The sequence below is a fragment of the Cuculus canorus genome, chromosome 5 (assembly GCF_017976375.1).
Source record: "Cuculus canorus isolate bCucCan1 chromosome 5, bCucCan1.pri, whole genome shotgun sequence".
Lineage (NCBI taxonomy): Eukaryota > Metazoa > Chordata > Aves > Cuculiformes > Cuculidae > Cuculus > Cuculus canorus.
The window spans coordinates 33,402,489-33,426,352 of NC_071405.1; the positions used below are offsets into that span (position 1 = coordinate 33,402,489).

At 40.6% G+C, this 23,864-nt stretch overlaps 1 protein-coding gene across 2 annotated transcripts in view; it reads left to right on the plus strand.

Annotated features, from left to right (window-relative positions):
- Positions 1 to 23,864, plus strand: part of HIPK3 (homeodomain interacting protein kinase 3) — an 80,557-nt gene that overhangs the window by 3,770 nt on the left and 52,923 nt on the right. For both annotated transcript variants that reach the window (XM_054067247.1, XM_054067248.1), the window contains exon 2: positions 15,398 to 16,493. In XM_054067247.1, coding sequence (XP_053923222.1) covers positions 15,400 to 16,493 — 1,094 coding nt within the window. In that variant the 5' untranslated portion in view covers positions 15,398 to 15,399. The remainder of the gene's footprint in view (positions 1 to 15,397; positions 16,494 to 23,864) is intronic.

The following is a 23,864-nucleotide window of genomic DNA, read 5'->3' on the forward strand; positions in this document are numbered from 1 at the left end:
CAAGTTGGAAATTGGCAAGGACAAGCGCTGAATGTTAGATATGGCTGAGGGTGCAGTGCACCTTAAATGATGATGTTAACTATGTGTCAAGCGACTTTCAGCAGCTAGAGCATGAAATAAGTTAGCAACAGGCTACCTTTTGTGACTTCTGTGGGCAGTGAATGCCCTGTGTTCAACCTGACATAACCTATAAAGCACAAGGCCTGGAAAATTCTGTTACGTGTTCTTAGCATCCCCCTCTAAAGACCATTTTAATTTAGAGCCTCTATCTCTTTTACAGATTCCTAGAGAAATTTAAGCTGTTTCTCTTTGAAGTGCTAACTTTTGCGTGACAGATGAGCAGCAGAACGACATGCAATTATGGAGGTGGCTTTTAGCCTGTGACTTTATTTGATAGCATAGTATTTCCTACAGGGTAGGTCCACTACCCCTCCCCCCTTATTCTCCAATTTTTCCAATTCAGTGTAGCGAGTGTTGGGAAAGATGGCAAGAACTGGTGTGATTCTTGGTTTTGAATGCAGTTTGAGGATAATCTCTGTACAGTTTTGTAGTATTTTTTTACATTATGTCACTGTTTGTTTTCCATATAGTGTCTTAATATTTCATTTCAATTTTGAGAATGAGTAACTTTCTGGCAAAATGGGGTTAACTTCTAGCTTAGCAATTTTGCTTGAAAATGGAAGAAGTGCCACATAAACGGAGTGTTTTTTAAGCAAGTCAATTCAAGTAGTTTAGTTCTGATTTTTTTTTTCTTAATTTGGTGACTTGAAATCAATTTAATTTCAGAATCTCTCCATGTGTTATTAACTTTGCATGTTTAATGGTCTCAGCATTATGTAAACTTTTTGGACAGTGTTTTTTCACCTTGTTTTCAGGAAAAATTAGAAAATATTTCTTTTTGGAAGTGTGGCTTTTTCTTCAGCTCTGTTATACCTACCCTACAGTATTTGGTTATGACAGGATGAAGCCTAGAAAAATGTAAAGGTTGAGCTCCAAAGACAAACCAATATTTTCATATATTTTTAGTATAACTCAAGCTACAGCAACTGTCTCAGTATTAAAATAGTTGGATTCTTTTGCATAGAGAATTATTATTGCATGTTATGAGTGACACTGCTATTAAAACCCCCTATTTTTAAAATTGGTTATCTTAAACTCATGTGACTCCATTTCTGCTAAAATAATATAATAGTTATAGGAAACTATTCTAGTCCTTTTTTTAAAGCATGTTAGAAATTAAATATGATTAATGCATTTAGTCTAATAAGTCAGCTATTATCAAATGGAAATCCCTTCATATTTGTATAAACATTACTCGTTGAATATATGTGGCACCACAGTAACTACTAATTCGGAATAAGTGGTGGAAAATTTAGGGACAAGAAAGCTCATGTCCCAATATCTGTGCAGAGTCCCTTAACATAATTGTTAAAAGGAGCATGTGATTGCAGGTTGGAGATGCTTACAGGCACTTTCCGTGCCTATTGGAAAAAAATGTAACCCGCTAACTTGAGCATTTCTTGCCCTTTTCTGTTCTGGAGGCTGATGTCACTACTGTATTGTCCTGCAGTTGGTTTTATGTGACTAGGACTCTTAAATTCCAAGACAGGAGACTGCTGAGAATTTAAGTTGCTGGATGAGACAAGATTTTTATTACCAAGATGAAGCTTGGCTGTTACCTTGCCTTTGGGACAAGTGGCGTCCAGTACCTGAGAAAACTTGCTTTGGGTTATTATAGGACTTTTACTTTTAGTTTTACTTGACTCTTGGGTAGAAGGCAGTGGGTCTCCTCACCTTGTTTTGAAGCGTGATAATGGGTGGTAGCAAACCTGATTGATCTCTGAGCAGGAAAATGGAGGGTTAAAGGAACTTCAGCTAGGACTGAGGTAACTGGTGGAGCTGTGTCTTCATTGTGAAGGTGTTTGCTGCTTTTATTAGTGTGACCAAGTCCCTCCAGACTCCCTATGGTCTTTGGATGTGAACTGACATCTGAATGTTTCCCCAGTCCCACTTGTATTGGCTGAAACAAGTGCCTGCCAATAGCAAGGCACTAGCATAGGCTGAAGGTCTGAAGGAAATGTGAGTGCAAGAGCACAGACAGAAAAGCAGCTGTAATACTAATAACTGATACAAGTTTATTGTAAGGGAAGCAAAGAAACTATTGTGGTTTTTTTTTTTTTTAACTGGGGATTTAAGTTTGTTCTGGAAGGTAAGAATAAGCAAAAGCATTGTTTATTCGTGAAAGTCATCTATATGTACAATTTTATCTACCTTAGTAATTTACTTCTGCAAAAGTAAATTACTTATTCATATGTAGATATGAAATACATTTTTCCTCGTGTTTTCGCAGTCTTTGTTGTTTATTACTTTGTTTTGCTCCTTTGTTAGTGTTTACAAAAAATCATGTGTTAATTTTTGCCTTATTCCACTAATTGAGTAAAATGTACTAATTTTTTCCCTTTTCCATATGGTGCAGGCTTTGCCTGTGTCGGCACACAACAATTGGTGGAACTTGCAGGATTTCCAGAAGGCTTTTTGTTTGTTTCTTATAAGATGTCTTTCTGCCTTTTTGACTGAAAAGCTGTTAATGTGCATCATTGCCTTGTAAACCTCTTCCTTCCTGTGTTTTCCTTGAAACTTAGGTCATCTGCTGCTTCCTAACCTTTCCTTTCAGTTATTCTGTGTTTTCTATTTTTATGACTAGAATTACTTCTTTATCTGAAATCTGTCTAGTCTAGTTGGCAATTTTTTTCCACAGCTTACTTTTGAAGATTTAAATTATTTGTAGGGATAGAGGAGGTCCTCACAAGATCTTTAATTTTCATGGCTTGAATCTATTTAATATGGGAATTTTGGTGTTTGGGAGTCTTACTTGTGAAACCCTTTGGAAGGAACAGGCTTTGTTCTGAAGAGAAGAAAAAAGTTCTTTGTCTCTTCTTTCCTTATCTATTAATATATATATTTCATGATTCAGGAAATTAATTGGTATTCAGCCTAATAGGGATGGATTGCTTTCATGAGGTTCCAAAGAGTTTTTTAATACCTTTTCATTATGGCTTTTGAAATGCTGCCATGGGCAAACGTCCTTCGTTGCCTGTGTCAACTCTGAGCCTTGCAAGAGGCCACGTGGGCGTTTTTCTCAAGAAATACTTCGGCAGCTCTTTATGACTAGTGCTCTTTAAGGCTAGATATGTTTTTAAGACTTGGTTGAAGAAATGTCTAAACCTTATTTTAAAGAGTAAAACAGGAGTGAATGCTAGAATTTTGTTTATTCTACAGAGAGATTACTAAATATGGAAGGGACCACAACAGAGGAAAAACTGACATACATCTGTGTGTATTACGCTGTAGCTATCTGGGTCATACGCTGCATGTAATGTTGCCTTTCTTTCCTTTTGCACATCTTTCTGTATAGTTACTAAGTTCCTTTGCATAGAGTAAAGGGAGAAATTTCTTGCACTGGTGGCCTTGGGAAACATTATAATATGGGTTTTTACAGTTATCAATTCTTTAGGAGGCCAAAGGTTGAGCCTTCTTGAGAGAACATGCATTTCTAACACCCTGATTTTTTTTCCCCTGTAGGAAATGCCGCTTTCCCCATGCCTTTAGAAATCTGAAAGAAGTGGTAAACACCTATTTTTCTCTGTTCATTCTTTGTTGTTTTACATATGCCTTGTCTAATTTATACAGCTCCTTTTAGTAAGCAGCCAATCCTATCTTTGTGATGGTGTTGCTTACAATGAAAGAAAAACACCCATTATATAGAAGCAAAATACTAGAACCACAATTTTAAGTAGAGATTTTGTATTCTGGAAAAAAAAAAAGGACTTTGAGGAGTTTTCATTCTGTGTATATAGAAGAAAAACCTTTCAAACCTATACTTACCGAGGTGTGCATGTATGTATATCTATACAAACATATATGTTTGTGCATGTATATTCTTCATTAAGTATCTGTTTGAACGTTGATACTGAGTGGAGCTGAAGTGACTGACCTTAAAACTGTAGCAGAAAAAGACGCATCATCAAGAGAAGTGTGTTGGATTTGTTGTCTTAATTCTTTTACAGTTAAGTCAGATTTAAACCAAAAAAAGGCTAAGGTTTTTATTTACTGCAGCATTTTTGTTGCAGAGGGTATTTGAATGCGATCTGGGTATGCTGCCTTGGCAACTTTGTGACTGCTTGCCTAATTTGGTCCTATTGGAAGAGTGATTATGTGGGGTTTTTTGTGTATTTAGGGATAGTTTTAACTCAAGTGTTACTTACTGCTGGGTAAATCTCAATGTGTAGGGAACAGCTTAGTACATCATCTGAACAGAACACACGCTTCTTTTGGTATAGTAGACCCTGATTTGCAAATGGCATCATCGTGTCAGACTCAATGAGCTCAACAGGTTATTTGTGTATGCGCTGTTGCAAACCTAATGTGGAAGTCGTGTGGGGAGAACAGTAATTTTGCATTGCTGTGCTGATGCATGCTTTGTCCAGCTGAAAATCTTCTATGGAAGAAGGTGAAAGATGATTTTGAATGAACCTCCTCCATCTTGAGTGATTTAGAGGACTTTGATGAAGAATCAGTGTTATGCAAGTAGGACCTCTTCATGGGCAGGCAGATGTTCTGGTGTAGCAGTCATTCTGGGAAGGCGAGGCAGTGATAAGGAAAATAGCCATCTAGATTTATATTCTTACAGGAACTGCATTTGACATTGTCTAGAGCTTTTCTTAAATGAAACTTACAAACTTCTTAGCCAAGGTGATCCATTTCTAATTCCAACAAAAGCTCAGGAAACTATGAATGCAAAATGAAGCAATGAAATCAAAATAAAATAACTTGAAATAAAAAGGAAAAATGGCGTAAATATTTGTTCTTTTTTTTTTTTTTAAGAAAAAGTGGCATTTGGACAGCTAGGTGACCAGCAGGCAGTTTGAGCTAAACTCTTCTATCAAATTTTCATTCCTGCTTTAGATAAAGTGGTAAAATCTTTTGGAAGTACTTGCAGAAATGGAAAAAGCAGTGTTATGCCCTACCTCTCTGCTCACCTTGGTCCCTCTTACTGTGTTGAAGAGCGATAGACAGCAGCAGTAGTTTGAATACATCCTTTGGTGCGGTACTGTCATGCAGACCCTGAAGGTGTGGGTTCTAAACACTCTTGGTGACTTTTATTTCAGTGTGCCTGCTCTTTTCAAGGTAAAAAAGAGTTAGTTTTTTAAAAGAAGAGATTAGCTGGCGAAGCCCCAGCTGATTGAAATGCACCATTTGTGTTGCTGGTGGCTTGTTCTTATTTGGAGAGCATTCTGTCTTTTGAGAGTGGTTACCTATACTGCACTGCTTCTGCCTTCTTTTCAGTCCATAACAGCTTCTTGCTCAGCAGAAAAATAAATGCTTTAAGTATTGTTTGATTTGTATTTCTAACTATGATTGCAGTCATATTGGCATCACAAGATTTAGCTTTTGGTATTTGTGGGATATATGAATACAGTGATTGTATTCTTCAGCATTGCTACTTCAGTGACTGAGAGATGGTGTGCTGGCGAGGACTGCCAGTACACCACCACAGAGCAGATGGGGGCGATTACACCTGGGAACGGTAAGGATGAAACTGGCACTGTGGTATTAGTTATTCCAAGGACCAGTCAATTGGGAATGAACTCTATTCCCTTTGAGGGCTGAAGTTTTGCCAGCCCAGCTCAAGTGCAGCTCCTGAGCTCTGAAATATCATTTACACCAATGCATGCAGCATGGGCAATAGGAAGGAGGAGTTGGAAGCTGTTGTAGGGCAAGGTGACTACGATGTTGTTGCCACCATGGAAACATGGTGGGATGACTCATACAACTGGAGTGCAGCTATGGGGGTTATAAGCTCTTCAGGCGGTACAGGAAGGGTAGGAAAGGAGGCGGGGTAGCCCTCCATGTTAGAGAGTGCTTTGATACCTTTGAGCTGGATTACGGTGAGGAAGGGACTGAGTGCCTGTGGGTTAAAATCAGAGGAGCCCACAAGAAGGCAGATATTGTGATAGGAGTCTGTTATAGACCACCCAGCCAAGAGGAAGCAGCTGATGAGCTCTTCTATAAACAGCGGGGGATAGTCTCTAGACCGCTACCTCTTGTCCTTGTGGGAGATGTCAGTCTTCTGGATATCTGCTGGAAGTACAGTACAACAGAAAGGAAGCAGTCTAGGAGGTTCCTGGAGTGCGTGGAAGACAACTTCCTCTCACAATTGATGAGTGAGCTGACAAGGGAGGATGGCCTCCTGGGCCTGCTGTTTGTGAACAGAGAAGGCCTTGTGGGGGGATGTGATGATTGGAGGATGCCTGGGACAAAGCGATCATGTGATGATAAGGTTTTCAGTTCTAGGTGAGATGAAGAGGGGGATTAGCAGAACAGTCTCATTAAACTTCCAGAGGGCAGACTTTGCACTGTTCGGAGGGCTGGTTGGCAAAGTCCCATGGGAGACAATCCTTAAGGGCAAGAGAGCCCACGAGGGCTGGGTGCTCTTCAAAAATGAAATCCTAGCAGCTCAAGAGCAAGCCATCCCCATGTTATGGAAAAGGAGCTGGTGGGGGAAAAAAAACCAGCTTGGTTGGGTAGGGAGATCTTGAGAGGCATCAAAAAGAAGAGGAATGTCTATGAGCTTTGGAAGAAGGGACAGGCATCTTGGGTGGACTACAGGAAGGAAGTGAGGTTGTGCAGGGAAAAAATCAGAAGGGCTAAGGCTCAACTACAAATCAAGTTGTCTAAGTCTGTGAAAGATAATAAAAAAATCTTTCTATAAATACATTAATAATAAAAGGAGGACTAGGGAGAATATTCAGTCCCTATTGGATGCAAGAAGGAACAGCAGTGACAGGGGATGAGGACAAGGCTGAGGTACTTAAGGCTTTCTTTGCCTCAGTCTTTAATAGTAAGAAAAGTTGTTCCCTCTTGTGTACAGACCCAGGAGCTAGAGGAGCAGAATGAGGCTCCCATGATCCAAGAGGAGGTGGTTAGAGACTTGCTTGCCCAGCTAGATACTCACAAGTCTATGGGGCTGGATGGGATCCACCCAAGAGTATTAAAGAAGCTGGCAGATGTGCTTTCCAAACCCCTCTCCATCATCTTCCAGTGGTCCTGGCTGACTGGTGAAATTCCACTGGACTGGAGGCTGGCTGATGTTATGCCCATCTACAAAAAGGGTTGCAGGGAGGATCCAGGGAACTACGGGCCTGTCAGTCTGACCTCAGTGCCGGGGAAAGTCATGGAACAGTTGATCTTGAGTGCTATCATGAAGCACATGCAAGAGAACTGGGTGATCAGGCCCAGTCAACACGGGTTCACAAAAGGCAGGTCTTGCCAAACTAACCTGATTGCCTTCTTTGACAAATTGACTTGACTACTGGATGAGGGAAAGGCTGTGGATGTAGTCTTCCTGGACTTCAGTAAAGCCTTTGACACAGTTTCTCACAGCATTCTGCTTCAGAAACTGTCTGCCTCTGGCCTGGACAGGCGCACACTCTCCTGGGTTGAAAACTGGTTGGATGGCCGGGCCCAGAGAGTGGTGGTCAACGGAGTTAACTCCAGCTGGAGGTCAGTTACAAGTGGGGTTCCCCGGGGCTCGGTACTGGGTCCAGCCCTGTTCAATGTCTTTATCAATGACCTGGATGAAGGTGTTGAGTGCACCCTTAACAAGTTTGCAGATGACACTAACCTGGGTGGAAGTGTGGATCTGCTGGAGGGTAGGGAGGCTCTGCAAAGGGATCTGAACAGGCTGGGCTGAGGCCAATGGGATGAGGTTTAACAAGACCAAATGCCAGGTCCTGCACCTGGGGCACAACAACCCTATGCAGTGCTACACACTAGGAGAAGTCTGGCTAGAAGGCTGCCTGGAGGAGAAGGACCTGGGGATGTTGGTTGACAGCCGACTGAACATGAGCCAGCGATGTGCCCAGGTGGCCAAGAAGGCCAATGGCATCTTGACTTGTATCAGAAACAGCGTGACTGGCAGGTCCAGGGAGGTTGTTCTCCTTCTCTACTCGGCACTGGTGGGACTGCACCTTGAATACTGTGTTCAGTTCTGGGCCCCTCACAACAAGAAGGATGTTGAGGCTCTGGAGTGTGTCCAGAGAAGAGCAACAAAGCTGGTGAAGGGACTGGAGAACAAGTCTTATGAGGAGCGGCTGAGAGAGCTGGGGTTGTTTAGCCTGGAGAAGAGCAGGCTGAGGGGAGACCTTATTGCTCTCTACAACTACCTGAACGGAGGTTGTGGAGGGGAGGGAGCTGGCCTCTTCTCCCAAGTGACAGGGGACAGGACAAGAGGGAATGGCCTGAAGCTCTGCCAGGGGAGGTTCAGGCTGAACATCAGAAAAGGAAAGGGTCATTGGGCACTGGAACAGGCTGCCCAGGGAGGTGGTGGAGTCACCTTCCCTGGAGGTGTTTAAGGAACGGGTTGGATGGGGTGCTGAGGGGTATGTTTTAGGGATTGTTAGGAACGGTTGGACTCGATGATGCAGTGGGTCCTTTCCAACCTGGTGATTCTATGATTCCATACTGGTGCAAATGACAGTGTTAAGTCATAGGAGTTCACTCTGATATTTTGTGTAAAATGTTTGTGTTCAGTGTATGGCATTAGTTCTTTTTCCAAGTGTTGAAACAATGATGTAATTGAAGCTAGTTTGCATCGTGCTAAAATGAACTTAGGTTTTAATTTTCTGATGCCGATACAACACTGGTAGTGCAATCTCAAATTTTGCACAGATCTGATGTCGGCCATCTAACTTTTTTCTTGGGCAGGTATTAACTGCATTTTACGAAGTCAAAATGGGATCATTTTACTGTTTGTTTCTCACTAAGAATGTCCCGAAGCTTGGAATCAGCCTCTGGCCTTCCAGCCTCCACCTTCACCGCTGATCTGTGCGGAGCTGAGGTTTTATGTCGGGCAAAGGCCACCCTTAGCTCAGCTTAGTGTTGTTGGTGTATGATGGGCCAAGATCCCAAGCTCTGAAATATCTTGTGTGTTAATCAAAGAACGTAATAATAGCTTTTCTCATTAAATTTCTGTGTCTCTAGTTGCTGCCCCTGGAACCGGGTGTGGGCTGTTCTGATGAGCTGCCATCAGACTGTCTCTGCACCGGTGCCGCTGTCCTCTATGGAGGAGTGTGCGTGCCTCTGCAGTTCGTGTCCAATATTGCCTCCGTGGCGGTGCGAGGAAACAATTCATATGGCACGTGTTACTGAATGCCTCGGTGCTTTCTCCTTTGGTCTTTTCCCATGGGTCAGAGATCTGTTTGCTGAGCTGGTTTTGAGGTGGTTGGGGGATGGGATTCCCTGGGCTTGTATCTCTTGACGCTTTGCACTGTCCGTGGATATGTTTTTCTGTATAAATTGCAAGAAACCTCAACTGCTAGTGCTTTGTTTTGAATTGTACAGCTGGCGTAAGGGAATTCCTCAGGGTGAACAGTTCATGGGTATGGAAGCACTCACATCAGTACAGCTTGTTCTGCTACATATCCAAAATAAACAATAACATAGAGGTGCTGCTACTACCAGTAATAAGGCTTCTTCTGGGGGGAAAGAGAGGGCAACTGTTTCAGCTTTGTATTTGCTAAATAACTTGAAAAGTTTGGCAGCACCTAGTATAAAAAGAATATATTTTTTTTTTGTGTGGGAAAAATGACAATATCCTTACGATGTTTGCAATGTGATACATGATGTAAATGAAACGCTTTCTAAGTGTTTTTGCTCAAATTTAGCTTCCAGCCTTTGCGGGAAGTGACAGAGCTTTTACAATGTGTCCCTTGATGCCCAGCTGCTCTGCGAGAAATGTGCAAGTGCATTGGAACCGGTTCTTACCAATAGAGGCTTGAAAGAAGTTGGAAAACAAGTTTTCTTGAGTTAAATTGTAACTATGATGTTGTTGGCAGCCACTGGCTAGGCTTCGCCTGCCCGGGATCTTATTGTAATACAACAGCAGCAATGTAGTGATTACTCTTCTTGGGATGCCTAGAAGGGGCTGTTTCTTTTGCAGAAGAACAAAGGGCATACTGTGGGCCCTTCCTTGTCTGCTCTGCTGCGATGGTCTTGCTAACTAGTTGCTCTGCTACACTTCCCTCACCCCTTTACTTTGTCATGAGGAAATGCCAGTTTATAGTTAATGATTAATGGTGGTCAAGTCTGGAACAGCCTGTGCTTCTTGAGGTTGTTGGTGTACCATGTTAGTCATGTTTATGGATTTGCCTAGAACCATTTGAGAAGGCTGGAGACATTTAAGAGTTTAATAAAGAACATTGCAACAATCAGGTGAACCTTAGGAACATGTTACCAGAGGTGCTCTGTTTTACTAAAGGAACCTCTGTGTGGTTCTGTGTTCGGTTTCTGTAGAGAGCAGCTTGACTGGGAGGGGCGGGAGGGGGAGTTGTGAAGCACCTCCTGTTTATTGTCATTATTTTGAGAAGGTGTTTATTTATTTAAATAAAAGAGTAAAATCATTGTTTAGCCAGAATGTGTTCATTCATTACTTGTTCATACTTGCTTCATAATCACAGAATTCAGTCTTAACTTAATGTCAAAATTGTACACTTTGTGTAATTTTTAAATCCCAATTCTCTCTGCTTCAAACTTGGAGCCAAAGCGACTCATTTCCTTTAAAAGGACCCTATCTAGAAGTAATAATAGTTGGTTGGTGTCTAGAGACAGGCTTTCTTTTCCACGTCCCCTGCAGTATTCAGTAGCAGCCCCTGGTGGGATGCAGCAACCTTGGTATTGGAGCAAAGCGTATTGGAGAACTCCAGAGCCATCTTCAGCTTGTGCATGCCACTGCCTGGGAGCGTTCACTGTGCTGGAGTGAAGTTATGGTGGTCATCTGGCACATGGGGAAGGAGAAGAGTGCTTTAAAAATGTGTGCAGGGGGAATGGACAGACTTCTAGACGCAAACTGAAAAGCAAGTCTGAAGCTAGTCTAGCAGCTGGAGGCTGCCTGCATACATCACCTGGGGATTGCGTTTTTCGGTATATTTTCTGTGGTTTTGTTTACTCTGCTTTGGTTTGCATCCTGGAGTGGTCTTGTTGGGCACACATTTGGTTTTAATTTTAAACGAAATTTAACTGGTAGATGTGCGTCAGCTCCTTGTGAATGTTCAGTCTCAAGTACCCTCCCCAAAATGAAGACATAATAAATGTTTTCTTTCCTTTAGCACTAGCTGCTTTGCTTTACCCATCCCTTTTTCATTTTGTTGCTGGACTTGTTAATGTAGATGTAAACTGAAGCTTGTCAGACTTTATGAAGAAGCAGGAATAGTCTTGATAAGAAGTGTGCAGAAAGATATATAAACTCAGTGATTTCTGACAAGGCAGGGAAAAGAAAGATCCACTTTGTGGTAGGGGAAAATGTGCAGTATGTTTTTTACTTTAACAAAAGACCTGAAGGAAAAAAACAAACCGACCAACTGAAAAAAAACCAAAACCAAAACCCCACCCTAGGCAAACCTGGAACACAGTAACTCTTTCCTTTTTCTATGTTAGCTATCCATAGGATTGTATTGTATCTTGAATCTCCCTAAATAGTAAAAAAACTAAACAAAAACAACCAACCAAAAAAAAACAAAACAGCAAACTCCACCATCCACCAACCACAAAAAAATCCCAAACTGGTGAGAGAGCCTCCACAACATGGCAGTGCTGTTATAGTAGATGTGGTTGTATAGTTTTTGCTTTCTCTTTAAGGCCTGTGCAGCTCTGGTATCTGGGTGTGGGGCTGGGTTGTCAGCTGGGCAGAGGGAAAAATCGATTGTCAAACTTGGCTTCTTAAAGCACAGACCTCCAGCAGCTGGCTGTATCGGATAATTACATGCTGTTCGAGTGTATTTTGTCACATAAATGTTAGCATATATAATGTAAGAGTGCGCTTCGGTCTGATATGCCTTCTAAGTGCTGCGTATGAGTGCATGACGGAGGTCTTCAAGCAGTCTTGGGTGTAGGATGCTGCAGGATTTTTATTGCATCTGTTTCATAAGACCTATAAAAGTGTTTTATTAATTGCTTGTATCAAGATACTGTAGCTTCTCCAAATGGAATTGCATCTGGAAGCACGTGTTTAAAGAAAGACAAGCAAAATAATGGGGGTAGGGAGAAATGTTTAGGGAGAGGTAAGAAATTAGTTGCTCATACAAGAACTCAATGATAATTCTTATTCTTGTGCAGTAAAATTTGACTTTTTTTTTAGTTCAATCTGTCATGATTGCATTGAAAGTTGTTCTTCCAGCATATGTCATCTGTCTTATTTAGTTCTTTTTTTTTTTTTCTTGGAGTTGCTAAAAGTGTTCTCATAATAACTCAATAAACACTTCTTATCTGAGAACAGAGCTGTTAGTGTGGTTGGCGTTCGGGGTCATGGATTTAAGCTCATAAGAAATACACAAACCCCAAAAGATGGAAGCCTAGTTTCTCTTATCCAACTGAAATTAATTTTAAAGAGGAGGTTGGGACTATGTGCTTCTAGTCCTTCTGGACTGGTTTGAATAGCAGGAGCTGTAGAAAATGACTAAGTTTTTGAATGCTACTGGTCCCAATAGGCTCAGGTAAGGATTTAAGTGGTCCTCTGGCCACTCTAGAGGACTGTGCTCCCGCCACACTGGGTTGTTGTCCTGTCTTGTCTTGTCTTCAGAAAAACTACTTAATTGCAGCGTAGGTTTATTGCTGCTTTTTCAAAATAATCATCTTAATTTCGTGCTATCAGCTTTGGTGATCTGCTTACATGGGCAAATACATTTTCTAGAAGTTAAACCCAGCAAGACATTTGCTGTTTGGTTACAGCAGAACCTGAGTGAATGGGCCCACTGGGGCTGCTGCAGCGTGGTGGACCTCTTGCTTCTAAGTCAGGCATCCAGGCTCCTTCCTGTCAGGCAGCACAGCTCTGGCTACTTGCATGAGACCTGTTGTTGCAAGAAAGGCAGACAGCTTGGTCTCAGCTCTGCAGGTGCCACCAGAAGCTCCAGGTGGGCTTGCATGTATATGTGCTCCAGGGCGGTCATTGTGAATTGAGTTTGGAGCTCTTAAGTAATGTAATCAGGGTAAATGATTTATTTAAATATACGTATTAGAGCAGGGAGGGCAGGTCCCATAAGTCATTAACATGATTATGCTGTGCACCGGGCACTTTGTAATGGACTCAGTTGTTTAGGCGATGATTCAAGAACTTTGAGAAATTTTGTCTGTATGTTGAAGTTCAGAGTTAGTCTTAAATCTTTGGTGTGGAGTGGCAGGCCATTGGCAGTCCCATAGTGTTTTGTGGTGGTGAGATAGTCTGATTGTGGGCGAACTCCAGCTTTCTACGTCATCTGGCTCTGGGCAAACAGCTTTGGAAGGGAAAGGACTTGGAAGTTTTCTTCTATTGCTGAGGCAAAAAAACATTATAGGATGCTAAAGTGAGGTAATGGTATGATTATTTTAATTGGTCTTAAGATGTTTAAATGCTGATTTCCATAAATCAAATCACAGCTTCAGAATAATTATGCCATACATTTGGTTACTTTTCATTTGATCAGAGGCATTCCAATGTCTGGCTCAAGTTTTATGTGACTCAACTGCAATTTAAATACCTATTGCCCCAATTTTCATGTGCATGGTATGAAAAAGTGATTTAATTAAAGTAGTATTGGTATTGAATCTCTGTCTGAGAGCTGATTGGGCTGTTATAAGTCATAACTTCCCCGAAGCCTTTTAGTCATTTACACTGGGGTCCAGCTTGTGTCTTTTTCTTAGTGTTTAGCGTTACGTGTTATAAGATCAGTGCTGGTGTTTATGGATCTGGAAGGGGACACAGCAGGGTCAGTGCTGGGACAAGAGCTGGAAGGTACAGCATCCAAGAGAGGCAGAGTCTCTGCATGTTAAAGTCAAAATGAGATTCTTCGTCGTAGGTGTGGGCCAGGTACCTCTGCTGTTGTCCTTGTTCAGACACTCTGCTGGCACACTCCGCTTCATGTCTTGGAAAGGGAGGTGTGGAGCATGACCCTGGACTACCTTGTGGCTCTGCTTTTTGAAGAGCTATTGTCTTGAGTCAGGGTGAATTTTTGTGGGCCTGCTGTGCTTCGGGGCTTCGTGGGCTGGGAAATGGCTTCCGCTTGTACAAAACTGTTCTTCCAGTTTCTGAGGTGTGAGTGCCATTTCTGAGAGGCTGTATGGGCATACCCTTTAACAAATGTTTGCCCTTGAGGAAGGTGGAGTCAGACAGGTTGAAATTCTGATCTCAGCCTCGCTGGAATTAAGAAATTAAACTTGTCTGTTGTATTTTATTGTAACTTTCACTTCTCTCTTAGCAAGGAAGTAATTGTGTTGACAGGAAAAAATATGAAAGATGTATATAGAAAAATACATTCTTTGCATTCCCTTCACATTCACTTGAAAATTAATTTTCTGTGATAAGTCTGCCCTTTTAAGTTCTCTACCTATGATTATCAGCCCAGTTTTCAGAAATGATCTTGATCAGGGACGTATTTTGTAGGTCTGTGGAACATTGTACTTAGTTAATTTAACAGATTACTTTAGAATGCAGGTTTTCTATGGCCCAACTCATGAAATTGGGGTATCTGAAAGTGTGACGCTAATATTTAGTTTCCAAACCTGAATTGAAGAGGGGAAAAGCATTGGTTTCTCTACCGCCTACAACCATGTCACTGATACATAAACTTCTGCAGTAGGACAGCGTATAACTTAAGGAAGCACCTGCCTTTGTGAATGGATTAGATTACTATGCATCTTAATTTACCTGGGAAGTTGAAGTTGTTTATTTGGACATACATATGCCCCTAAGGTATTTTGGCTGCCATTGCACAGCTCAATCTCTTCCACTTTCATCATAGTGAAATTTTCAAGCTTTAATAGTTATCACTTGTCCGTTTGTTCTCAGAAGCCCCAAGGTGCTTACAATAAGTAGGTTGGATACCTTGTTTAACAAGTAGCATTAGCTCACAGTTAGAACTTGCAAGTAATTTTACATCATCATTGATAAATATTTGACTTGGTTATTTAACTTACGTTACTGAACACTACAGTACATCTATATGTAGAAATGCTGGACGCTTTAAAATGAAAGCTGTGTTTTTAATAGCACAAACATAGTTCCCCGAATTGAAAGAGTGTTAGTAGTGGCCTGCTACAGGCTATGTCAGTCTTGCCCCATGCAACTAGCAAAAGCACTTGCCGCTTTGACCTGCTGTCCCCAGTCCTGGTGTGCTGAAGTGTGTGCACTGGTAAGGCATGAGGACTTTGTGGTTGGCCAGAAGGAGCTGAAGAAGAAATCACTTTAGGGTAGCTCATTTGGAAAATGTACTCGTGTCCTGATCTTTTTTTAGATGGGGAAGCTGCTGCAAAGCTTGGAAATGTGAATGCAGGATTCTCATTTGCTTTTTGTTTTTCTCTTCCTCTGTAGGTATGGCCTCACAAGTCTTGGTCTATCCACCGTATGTTTATCAAACCCAGTCAAGTGCCTTTTGTAGTGTGAAGAAACTCAAACTAGAACCAAGCAGTTGTGTGTACCACGAAAGAACCTACTCGCAAATCTATGTGAATGGTAAAAACTTTGGAATTTCTCCCCACAGGGTTAGTACTTACTTTCAGAGTAAAAATCCATTTGACGGATCTCGAGGACAGAACTTTTTGTTGCAGTCAAATGCTTTTGCTTTAAAAAATATTGCAGGTGCTACAAAAGCGTTAGCAGCGCGGGCGCAGCAAGCTCAGTTAGAGGCACCTCGGACTGGGACACAAGGAAGTCATTCAGATATCCTGGAAGGACCCCAGCGATGTGGATTGAAGCGTAAGAGTGAAGAGCTAGATAATCAAACCAGCACGATGCAGATTGTTGATGAGCTGTCCATCCTGCCTGCAATGTTGCAAACCAATGTAGGAAACCCAGTGACGGTTGTGACAGCGGCTGCAGCTTCAAAACAAAGTGGTACAAGCGGAGACGGAGATTACCAGTTAGTACAGCATGAGGTTTTGTGCTCGGTGAAAAACAGTTACGAGGTTCTTGATTTCCTTGGGCGAGGGACCTTTGGACAAGTCGTGAAGTGCTGGAAAAGGGGGACAAATGAGATTGTGGCAATCAAAATCTTGAAGAATCATCCTTCGTATGCACGCCAAGGACAAATAGAAGTTAGCATATTAGCAAGACTGAGTACTGAAAATGCTGATGAATATAACTTTGTGAGGGCCTACGAATGCTTTCAGCATCGTAACCATACTTGTCTGGTTTTTGAGATGTTGGAACAGAATTTATACGACTTCCTGAAACAAAACAAATTCAGCCCTCTTCAACTGAAAGTAATACGGCCTATTCTGCAACAGGTGGCCACTGCACTGAAAAAACTAAAAAGTCTGGGTTTAATCCATGCTGACCTCAAACCAGAGAACATTATGTTGGTGGATCCTGTTCGACAGCCTTACCGGGTTAAAGTAATAGACTTTGGGTCTGCCAGCCATGTATCAAAGACTATTTGTTCAACCTATTTACAATCTCGGTATTACAGGTAGGTGTCTCTTACTTTGTTTTGAACAAAGGATTGAGATTTTAGCATTTCTTAATGTTTTAAAAAAGAATAAATTGGAAAACATAAGTACCATCTAAGAATGATGGCCCTACAAAGATTGAGTGATTGGTTACCATTTTAAATGTGAATACTTGCTTTGAATGTTTTTATAGTGTGTGGGGTTTTTTTTTCTTTTGGAAGTACATTTTATATTGCACTCTGAAGTCATCACTTGCTGTTACTTTGAGTCTTCTGATAGAAAAAATTAGCTTTCAATTTCTTGATTAGGATGCCTTTCCTGCCTTTCTAACATGATGTTTTTTCCTGTAAGCAGCTGGACAGTGTAATAGAAGTGCAATACTTTTATATCCTCGTGCCAAAGATTATGTAATTGCCTCTGTGTTTCTCCAACACTTGTAAATATTTTGCCTAATTCTTATAAACTCCATTCTGATTGAATGTTTTCAGCAACTGTGGACTTCAGTGAACTATGGGAGTTACTGATAGGATACTTGAATGTTTGAGGTGCTACCATGCAGGCATTTAAAGTGATTTTGGTACATAGTTGCATTCTACATTGGCCTCAAAACAGATGTATATTTAGATATTTTTGTTTGTTTTTTAATCCTTTATTCATATAGCTATCCAATCTGCATGACATTTAAAAGCTGTTAATATTTAGCATTTGACGTTGTTTTGTTTTCTTTCTAAGCTGAGCTTGTCTTGATTGAAGACCTTTTTCAGTTCTGCTTTGCATAGTGTGTCCTGTGTATTGCCAGCTTGCCAATTCAGTAAAAAGATGTTAAACTAGGACAATGAGGAATTTGAAGAAAATTTTAAATATTTTACCACTATTCATTTTGGAAGTGAAAACTTGTGCAGTGGCATTCTAAGCTTGATGAAATTACTGGTTGGAGTTTATGCCAGAAGAATCTAACTATTTTTGACTGTAGCTTATAAACAAGAACACTTCACGTACAGTACTCATAATGTATTCTAATTCACCACCTGCATTTCTCTATTACTTAATTACAAACTGCAGCAAAGGGTTTATAAACTACACAAAGTTCATCAACTGAAACTAAATTGGGAAACCATATGGATTGCTGCATACCCATGTTATAAAAAAATATACCTGAGAAGATATAAGAAATTGAGTAACTTGAGAGTTTGTTTTGGTGCGATAGCTGTACACCACTCAAGATAGAGGATTTTCTGGCCCCTCAAGACAAAAAAGGGCAAGTCTTGGAAAGGTGGTGTGAATTCTGCAAGATTCTAGGCAAGTGCAAATGTCTTAAATGTTGGCTGTTCTGTACAAATTCATAGTTCAGCAGATACTCAAGGTGTGTGGTCTAAGAATACTTTATTATATGTTTTGGTTTTTTATTTATTGAAGCAATTACAGATTATTGTGAGCTATTGCCATTTCTCCCTGCTCCCTCGCAAGAGCTGACAAAAGGACAGGCTGTAGACAGCCAGGCTGTGTGGTCCTCTGGTTGTTCTCAACTTAGTTTCAAATTATTTTTTCTGTTTCAGATGGCTCATCAGACCTACCATTGTTGTGCATATTCAGTTGCCGACATTCAATATTAGCTGTAATTTTGTTTTACTTGGTTTAATGTTCCTTTGCCCTATACTTTGTATAGAATTTTGACATTTTGAATTTATTAAGTGGAGCAATCTCTATGCTGGCAAGATCAATTTGCAACTCCTTGGCTTCTTATGTGCATTTTGGATACTTATATTGCGTTACATGCACTGAAATGTAAGTGGGCTTCATTGTGGATATACATTAAAACCTATTCTCTCCCCACTTGGTGCCCCAAGAATAAGACTCATGAGTGTATATGCTTTTCTTAGCTCAGTGATGTTGAATGATGTTCATATAAACTCATTTAATGTGCACCTAATTCTCTGCTTACTAAGTTGCACTTAAGTGCTTTGTAAGTATTCAGGCTTTTAGTAATAAGTATTTGTTATCTTGTATAGTTTCATAATCCTTCTGTAAAGTAGCACTTAAGTCAGTATTTTTTTGAGAGTAAAAAGGACATACAAGAAGAAAAAAAGGTTGGGGCTTTGGTATTATATTTAAGTTAAATATTGGTTGGGATCATTTTGAAACTGACTTAATTTTGGAAAAATATGGTACTATACTTTTTCAGCAAAAAGTTTACTTCTGAAAAGATCTTTAGCATGCTGGATTTCATCGTGGATGCATAGGTCTGTGCCAGCTACTTTGTGTAGCTTGGCATTCAGTTTCTCAGACTCTTCTTTTTATTGCTTTGGAAGCACCTGACTAGTGTAAATAATATCATAAAATAGGGATTTGCTCCAAAAGGTCTCAAAATAGATGATGCCTGGGAAATTTGGAGAGAAAAGCCTTAAGAAGCAATGGGAAGAGCCTTCAGAAAATATATTGCATTGAGATGAAATTTATTTTGCAAGAGATTTTGCTTCTTGTCAATCAAATAAGGATGTAATTAATAAAATAGAACTGTTCTTAAATGCTTCTTATATTAGAAAGGGTGGGAGCCGTAGTGCAGGTTTGACTCGTTTGCCTATGACAAGTTGAAATAAACCCTTTAGAAAAATCGAGTGGTGTTTAGGACATTTGAGATCTTCCTTCTCCCGCTTTAAGCTCAGTGGTACTGTGTATATGTTTAGGTTATTTAGCGGGAAAATTTGTTTAAATATACTTTTTATTTAAAGCTCCCAGCTAAATTAATCCAGTTAGAGTTCAAATTGGAAGTGGTTCTTAAAAAAATGCTTATTCCCTACAGCACCTCTTTTATTGGCATGAGCCCATTTGTATTCTTGTGTACAATCTTTGGAAATTGTTTCTATGCAAGCTGTATGTGTGTTGTCATGGGCTTTACCTGTAATTGTTACCAGTAGATATCCTTGTCTGTTCAGAGATGACAGTGCATGGGATTTTGATTCACCAAGTGACAGGCACAGCTCACTACACTTACCTGGGAAATATTCCTATGTTTAGTGGGAAATATCCTATTAATGTCAGTGTGATGTGAACCTGGCCTTTTCTGATGTGCAAAACCACTCACCCAGGCCCAAGAATTTAAACAAAAAGGTATTAAGCAGAAGCTTTTTGGTTTTAAATGACTGTTTTATGATCAGAGATTTTGGAAAAGATTGTAATGAAATGCCCTTGAATGATGGTGTGGGGTAAGAGGGCTGTGAGCATCAGGATGCTGCTTCTCAACACTGTGGTGGTGGTGTCTTCTGGCTCTGGGGTTGATCCTAACCCCATCCCTGTCCCTTCTTATTCTCAATTCACATCTGCCAGAGTGCCCCTGCAGCGCAGGGGGGAGTGAGGTGGCCTGAGGAGAAGGGAGGAACAGATATTTTGCAGCTTATGCCATGGTCATTTTCAAGAATAGGATTTGTGCTTTCTCTGTGGAAAGTGTTTACCCACCTGTGTCTATTGAGATGCACATTAAATGCCCAAGAGAAGCCCATAAAGAGGTTTTGCAAAAGTGAATAGAGAAAGAGTTGGGGGTTGGTGTGGTTTTTTTTAATTTTCCCTCAGATCTTGTCACCAAATTATCTTGTTCATGGTACTGTCATGAGCCAATTATCATGACAGTGGAGAATGCCACAAAGTCTAATGTTATGATGTTCTTTTTGAATGGTAGTATCAGTATTTTACATCTGTAAAAGGAAGTGAGTAATGAATTGGAAAAATAAGCAATGAAACATTTAGGACTTAAGACAAGGAACGTGTTACAGCCAGGTGAATGGATAAGGGCTGACTTGCGTTACTTTTAGTCTATAGTGGAAGAAGACGTGATGTAATGATGACTATTGGAGGCATTACAGCGCTTTGGTGAGAAGAGATTGTAATAAAGACTGAGTTTTAAAAGGGTGTAGACAAGCAGAAAAATGGGGACAAACTTGATGGAGTGATAATGATTTGATGTTTTTCTGTTTCAGCTTTGTCAAGCAGAGAGAAAGTAAGAAAATGTTTAAAACAAGTATAAAATACTTTTTAATGTGTCTTACCTTTTGGAAATTCCTGGCTGTTATGTATTGCTAGAAATTAGAACATGGATATGAATAGATACTAACCACAGTAAGCTATCATGGATTATTTTATTTCTTTGTTTTAAAGGTATAATGTTGCTCTGAATACTCTTTCCCAAAAACACAGTGTCTGTGCTTACATACTGGTTTTATGCTGTCTGGATTTTAATAGCTGTGGGATACAGAGTTCTGGTATTTGAAGCTTTTTCCTTGCTGCTGGCCTCATGCGTTAAGACTGTTGACCTTTTATGAGTGATCTAAGCAGATAAATAACTGGGCAGTGTATACATTTTGAAAAGAAAAAAACGCTTACATCCCATGTAGGTGATCGAGCTTTTGTCATATATGGAATTGGTATGAGAAGTATGTTGCTGTCCTTCCTGTTGGTCAGCTATGCCCCAAATCACAAAATGGGGAGTGATGCATCTAAAATCAAAAGCTTCTTTCCCCCTAATTGCACAGTGCAGGCTGTGGAGGAGGGGAATTGACACCTTCCTTTTATTTCTAAGTCTGTTGTTTTGCTCTCATCTGGTGAGGCAGAAAGTTTTCCCAGGCATAGTGTTTTCCTTTGGAAGTCATGTTCCTTTGCTTTGCCCCTCTCCTGAGGTTACGTATTTAGGGAAGCAGGTGTGAGAAGAAGGGCTTTGAGATGACGGGCTCCAAGGAGCAATAACCTACAAGAAGAGTCAAGTGACCTGAAATGGTCACGATAGTCCTGGCCATTTGCTTCAGGGAGCTGAGTTACTTTCCCTTCTGTTGATGTAAAAAGCAATGGCCTTTTCAGTGTTTTCCATTCAGAAATACCTCTGTAGGTCTGGTTTCACAGCAGACCTCTTCTTTCTTCTGGTACCCTGTCCAGGACATTTTTTTCCAGAGAAACTTCTTTTGAAACCTGTATATATTTTCCCCCTTTAGAAACAGCTGTGTGCAACACCAGTGGTTAAGGAGTTCTGGTTTATTCATTAGCTAATACCCAAGTGACAGTTAGAAATGCCTTCTGCACACGCTGTCATTCATAGCATTCAGCCGTTGTTCAGAGCATGTAAAATTGTGTTGAAAGGATGCAGAGTTCCATCTAATGATAACATCTATGTGGCAGGGTTCAGTAATGGTGAAGCATGTTCCCTGATACTTTTCTTCTCCCTTATTGGTTGGCTATAACACCAACTGAGCTTATGAAATGTGTTGCTATGAAGGCATTGCCTGTTGAGCATGGATCACTAAGGGAGAGGAGAGCAGCGTTTGTGTGTGCAGAGCTTCATCATTTCTGGGGTTTGTTGTTGGATGGGAAGAGTTATTCCGTAGATGTTTTTCAAGGGGAATCACTTTCATGTTTATTTAATTTGGCATTGTCTTCCTAAAAGACAGGGTTTTGAAAGTGAGACCAATAAACTGTATAAAACTTAGAATTCATGAAATCCTTCTGATATCATGGACTTAACAGCAGCTGTTGTAGTTGTAAGGGCTGAGTGCTTTACTTCGTGTGCACCCTATTTGCAGCCTTCAAAGGGAGTTGAACTGTTGCTGCTCCAGTTGTTTGTATAGCTAACCCAGTGGTTACGCTACTTATCTTTTGTCTCGTGTCTCCCAAAAAAACATCTGCTTCCTCATACTGTTTAGGTTGTACAGCTGGAAATTTTACTTTATGTTGAGAACAAGCATACAGTTCCCTGATGGAAGGATGCTCCTCTTGGCATTCAGCAGTCCATACACAAACTGCTGTTTAGCATAATAAAATTCATTGGGAAAATTAAATGAATAGGAAGCAATATAAGTTATCTCTGTGTAAAACAGGGCACCAGCTGAATGGTAGGCTAATGGACAACTTGAGTGATGCTGGCAGAATGGAGAGTGTCTGGTTATTAAAGGACACTCATGGCTTGGAAATACTTTTTTGCTCCACTGGTGACAGCAGTAAAATATGATCCTAGTTATTCAGTGATGTGCTCATAAGGAAAAGCAAACGATGTGAGTAGACGCACTCAGTGGAGTCCACTCATTCCTGAATCGCACAGTGATATCCTCCCTCCAGCCTCCCAACTAAGGATAGTTGCTAATCAACAGAGTTGTTCCAGATAAAATGCCAAATGTCACTAGTGTTTGCAGCAAAGCTCAGAGAGATGGAAAACTCACTGTTGGATGTGTTCCTGTTGGATGAGAACAGGCTTTTCCCCCTCTCCTCTTCTGACCCTCCTCTCCCATGAAGGATCAGAGAGGATGGAGGAAGGTGGATAATCATTGTGTCCTGTGATCCTGACATTGCTTTCTCTCACCTAGTCAGTTTTCCTGCAATGAGGAGTTGTGATTTGATGCACTGTGATCTCTTCTGCTTTATGGGGTTTTGGAAAAAGAATATAAAGTAGTTCCGTTCTGTGGCTTTATTACTGCCCATGGGCTGGGCTGTACCGAGGGTTATGTGCTGCTGGCTCTGAGGCTGTTATAGGAGGACAGCATTTTATTTACAACTTTTTCAGCTTCACATTTAGTTTCAGAATAAATCACAAACAGCTTATGCAGTTCTCCCCCACCCCCTTGGATTTAAGAAATTTATTTGACCTCTTGTTCTCCCACTTTCTCATGCATATTCTTTCAAAATTAGAAAAAAATTCTTGTGGCTGTGAATTCCTGAAGAGGCTTGTTTTCTCACTGGCCTTTGTAAGTTGATTAGATGTAGTCCTTGTCACTCCAGAGGCTTCAGAGAACAGAGGCTGACAGTACCTCCCTAGAGGTTTTTTTTAAAGTGAATATTTTTGTAGGTTAGGATTGTTGATGTGATGGGGTGTTGTGACTCGGTGAATAATGCATTTGTTGTATCTGAGTAACTTATCGATTATCTTCTAACATCAGCTCAACATACAACTTAGATTTGTTTAAAATATCAGTTAAACTTGTGTACAAATAAAAACGTATCTGAATACGGATTTTCCTTGTAGGGATGACCAAGGGAAGAAGTCATGCAAAATTGACATCTCAGGAGGCAACTGCTTTTTGAAGTCCACCCATTGCTGTCACATACTTAAGTTTCTAAATAAGCTTTATCTAGAGTGGGATGGCTTTTTTTTTTCCCCACAATGCCTACAATTCCTGCTCATGTTTTTTTAATTTAGGGGTTTAGATATTTAAACAGGAAGCAAAGCTCTGTTAATAAAGTAAGTTTTCGGTCAGTTAGGGAAGCACAGTATGAAAACAAGCTAAAAATTCCTCTGTAAACAACTTGCACTTCAACACGCTAGCAGATGTTATTCTATCACTTTGAACTGTGCATCACTGAAGTGTATTGGGATATCTTAAAATAGCCAGGGATGGTGGCCAGAGACTCCAGACTACTAT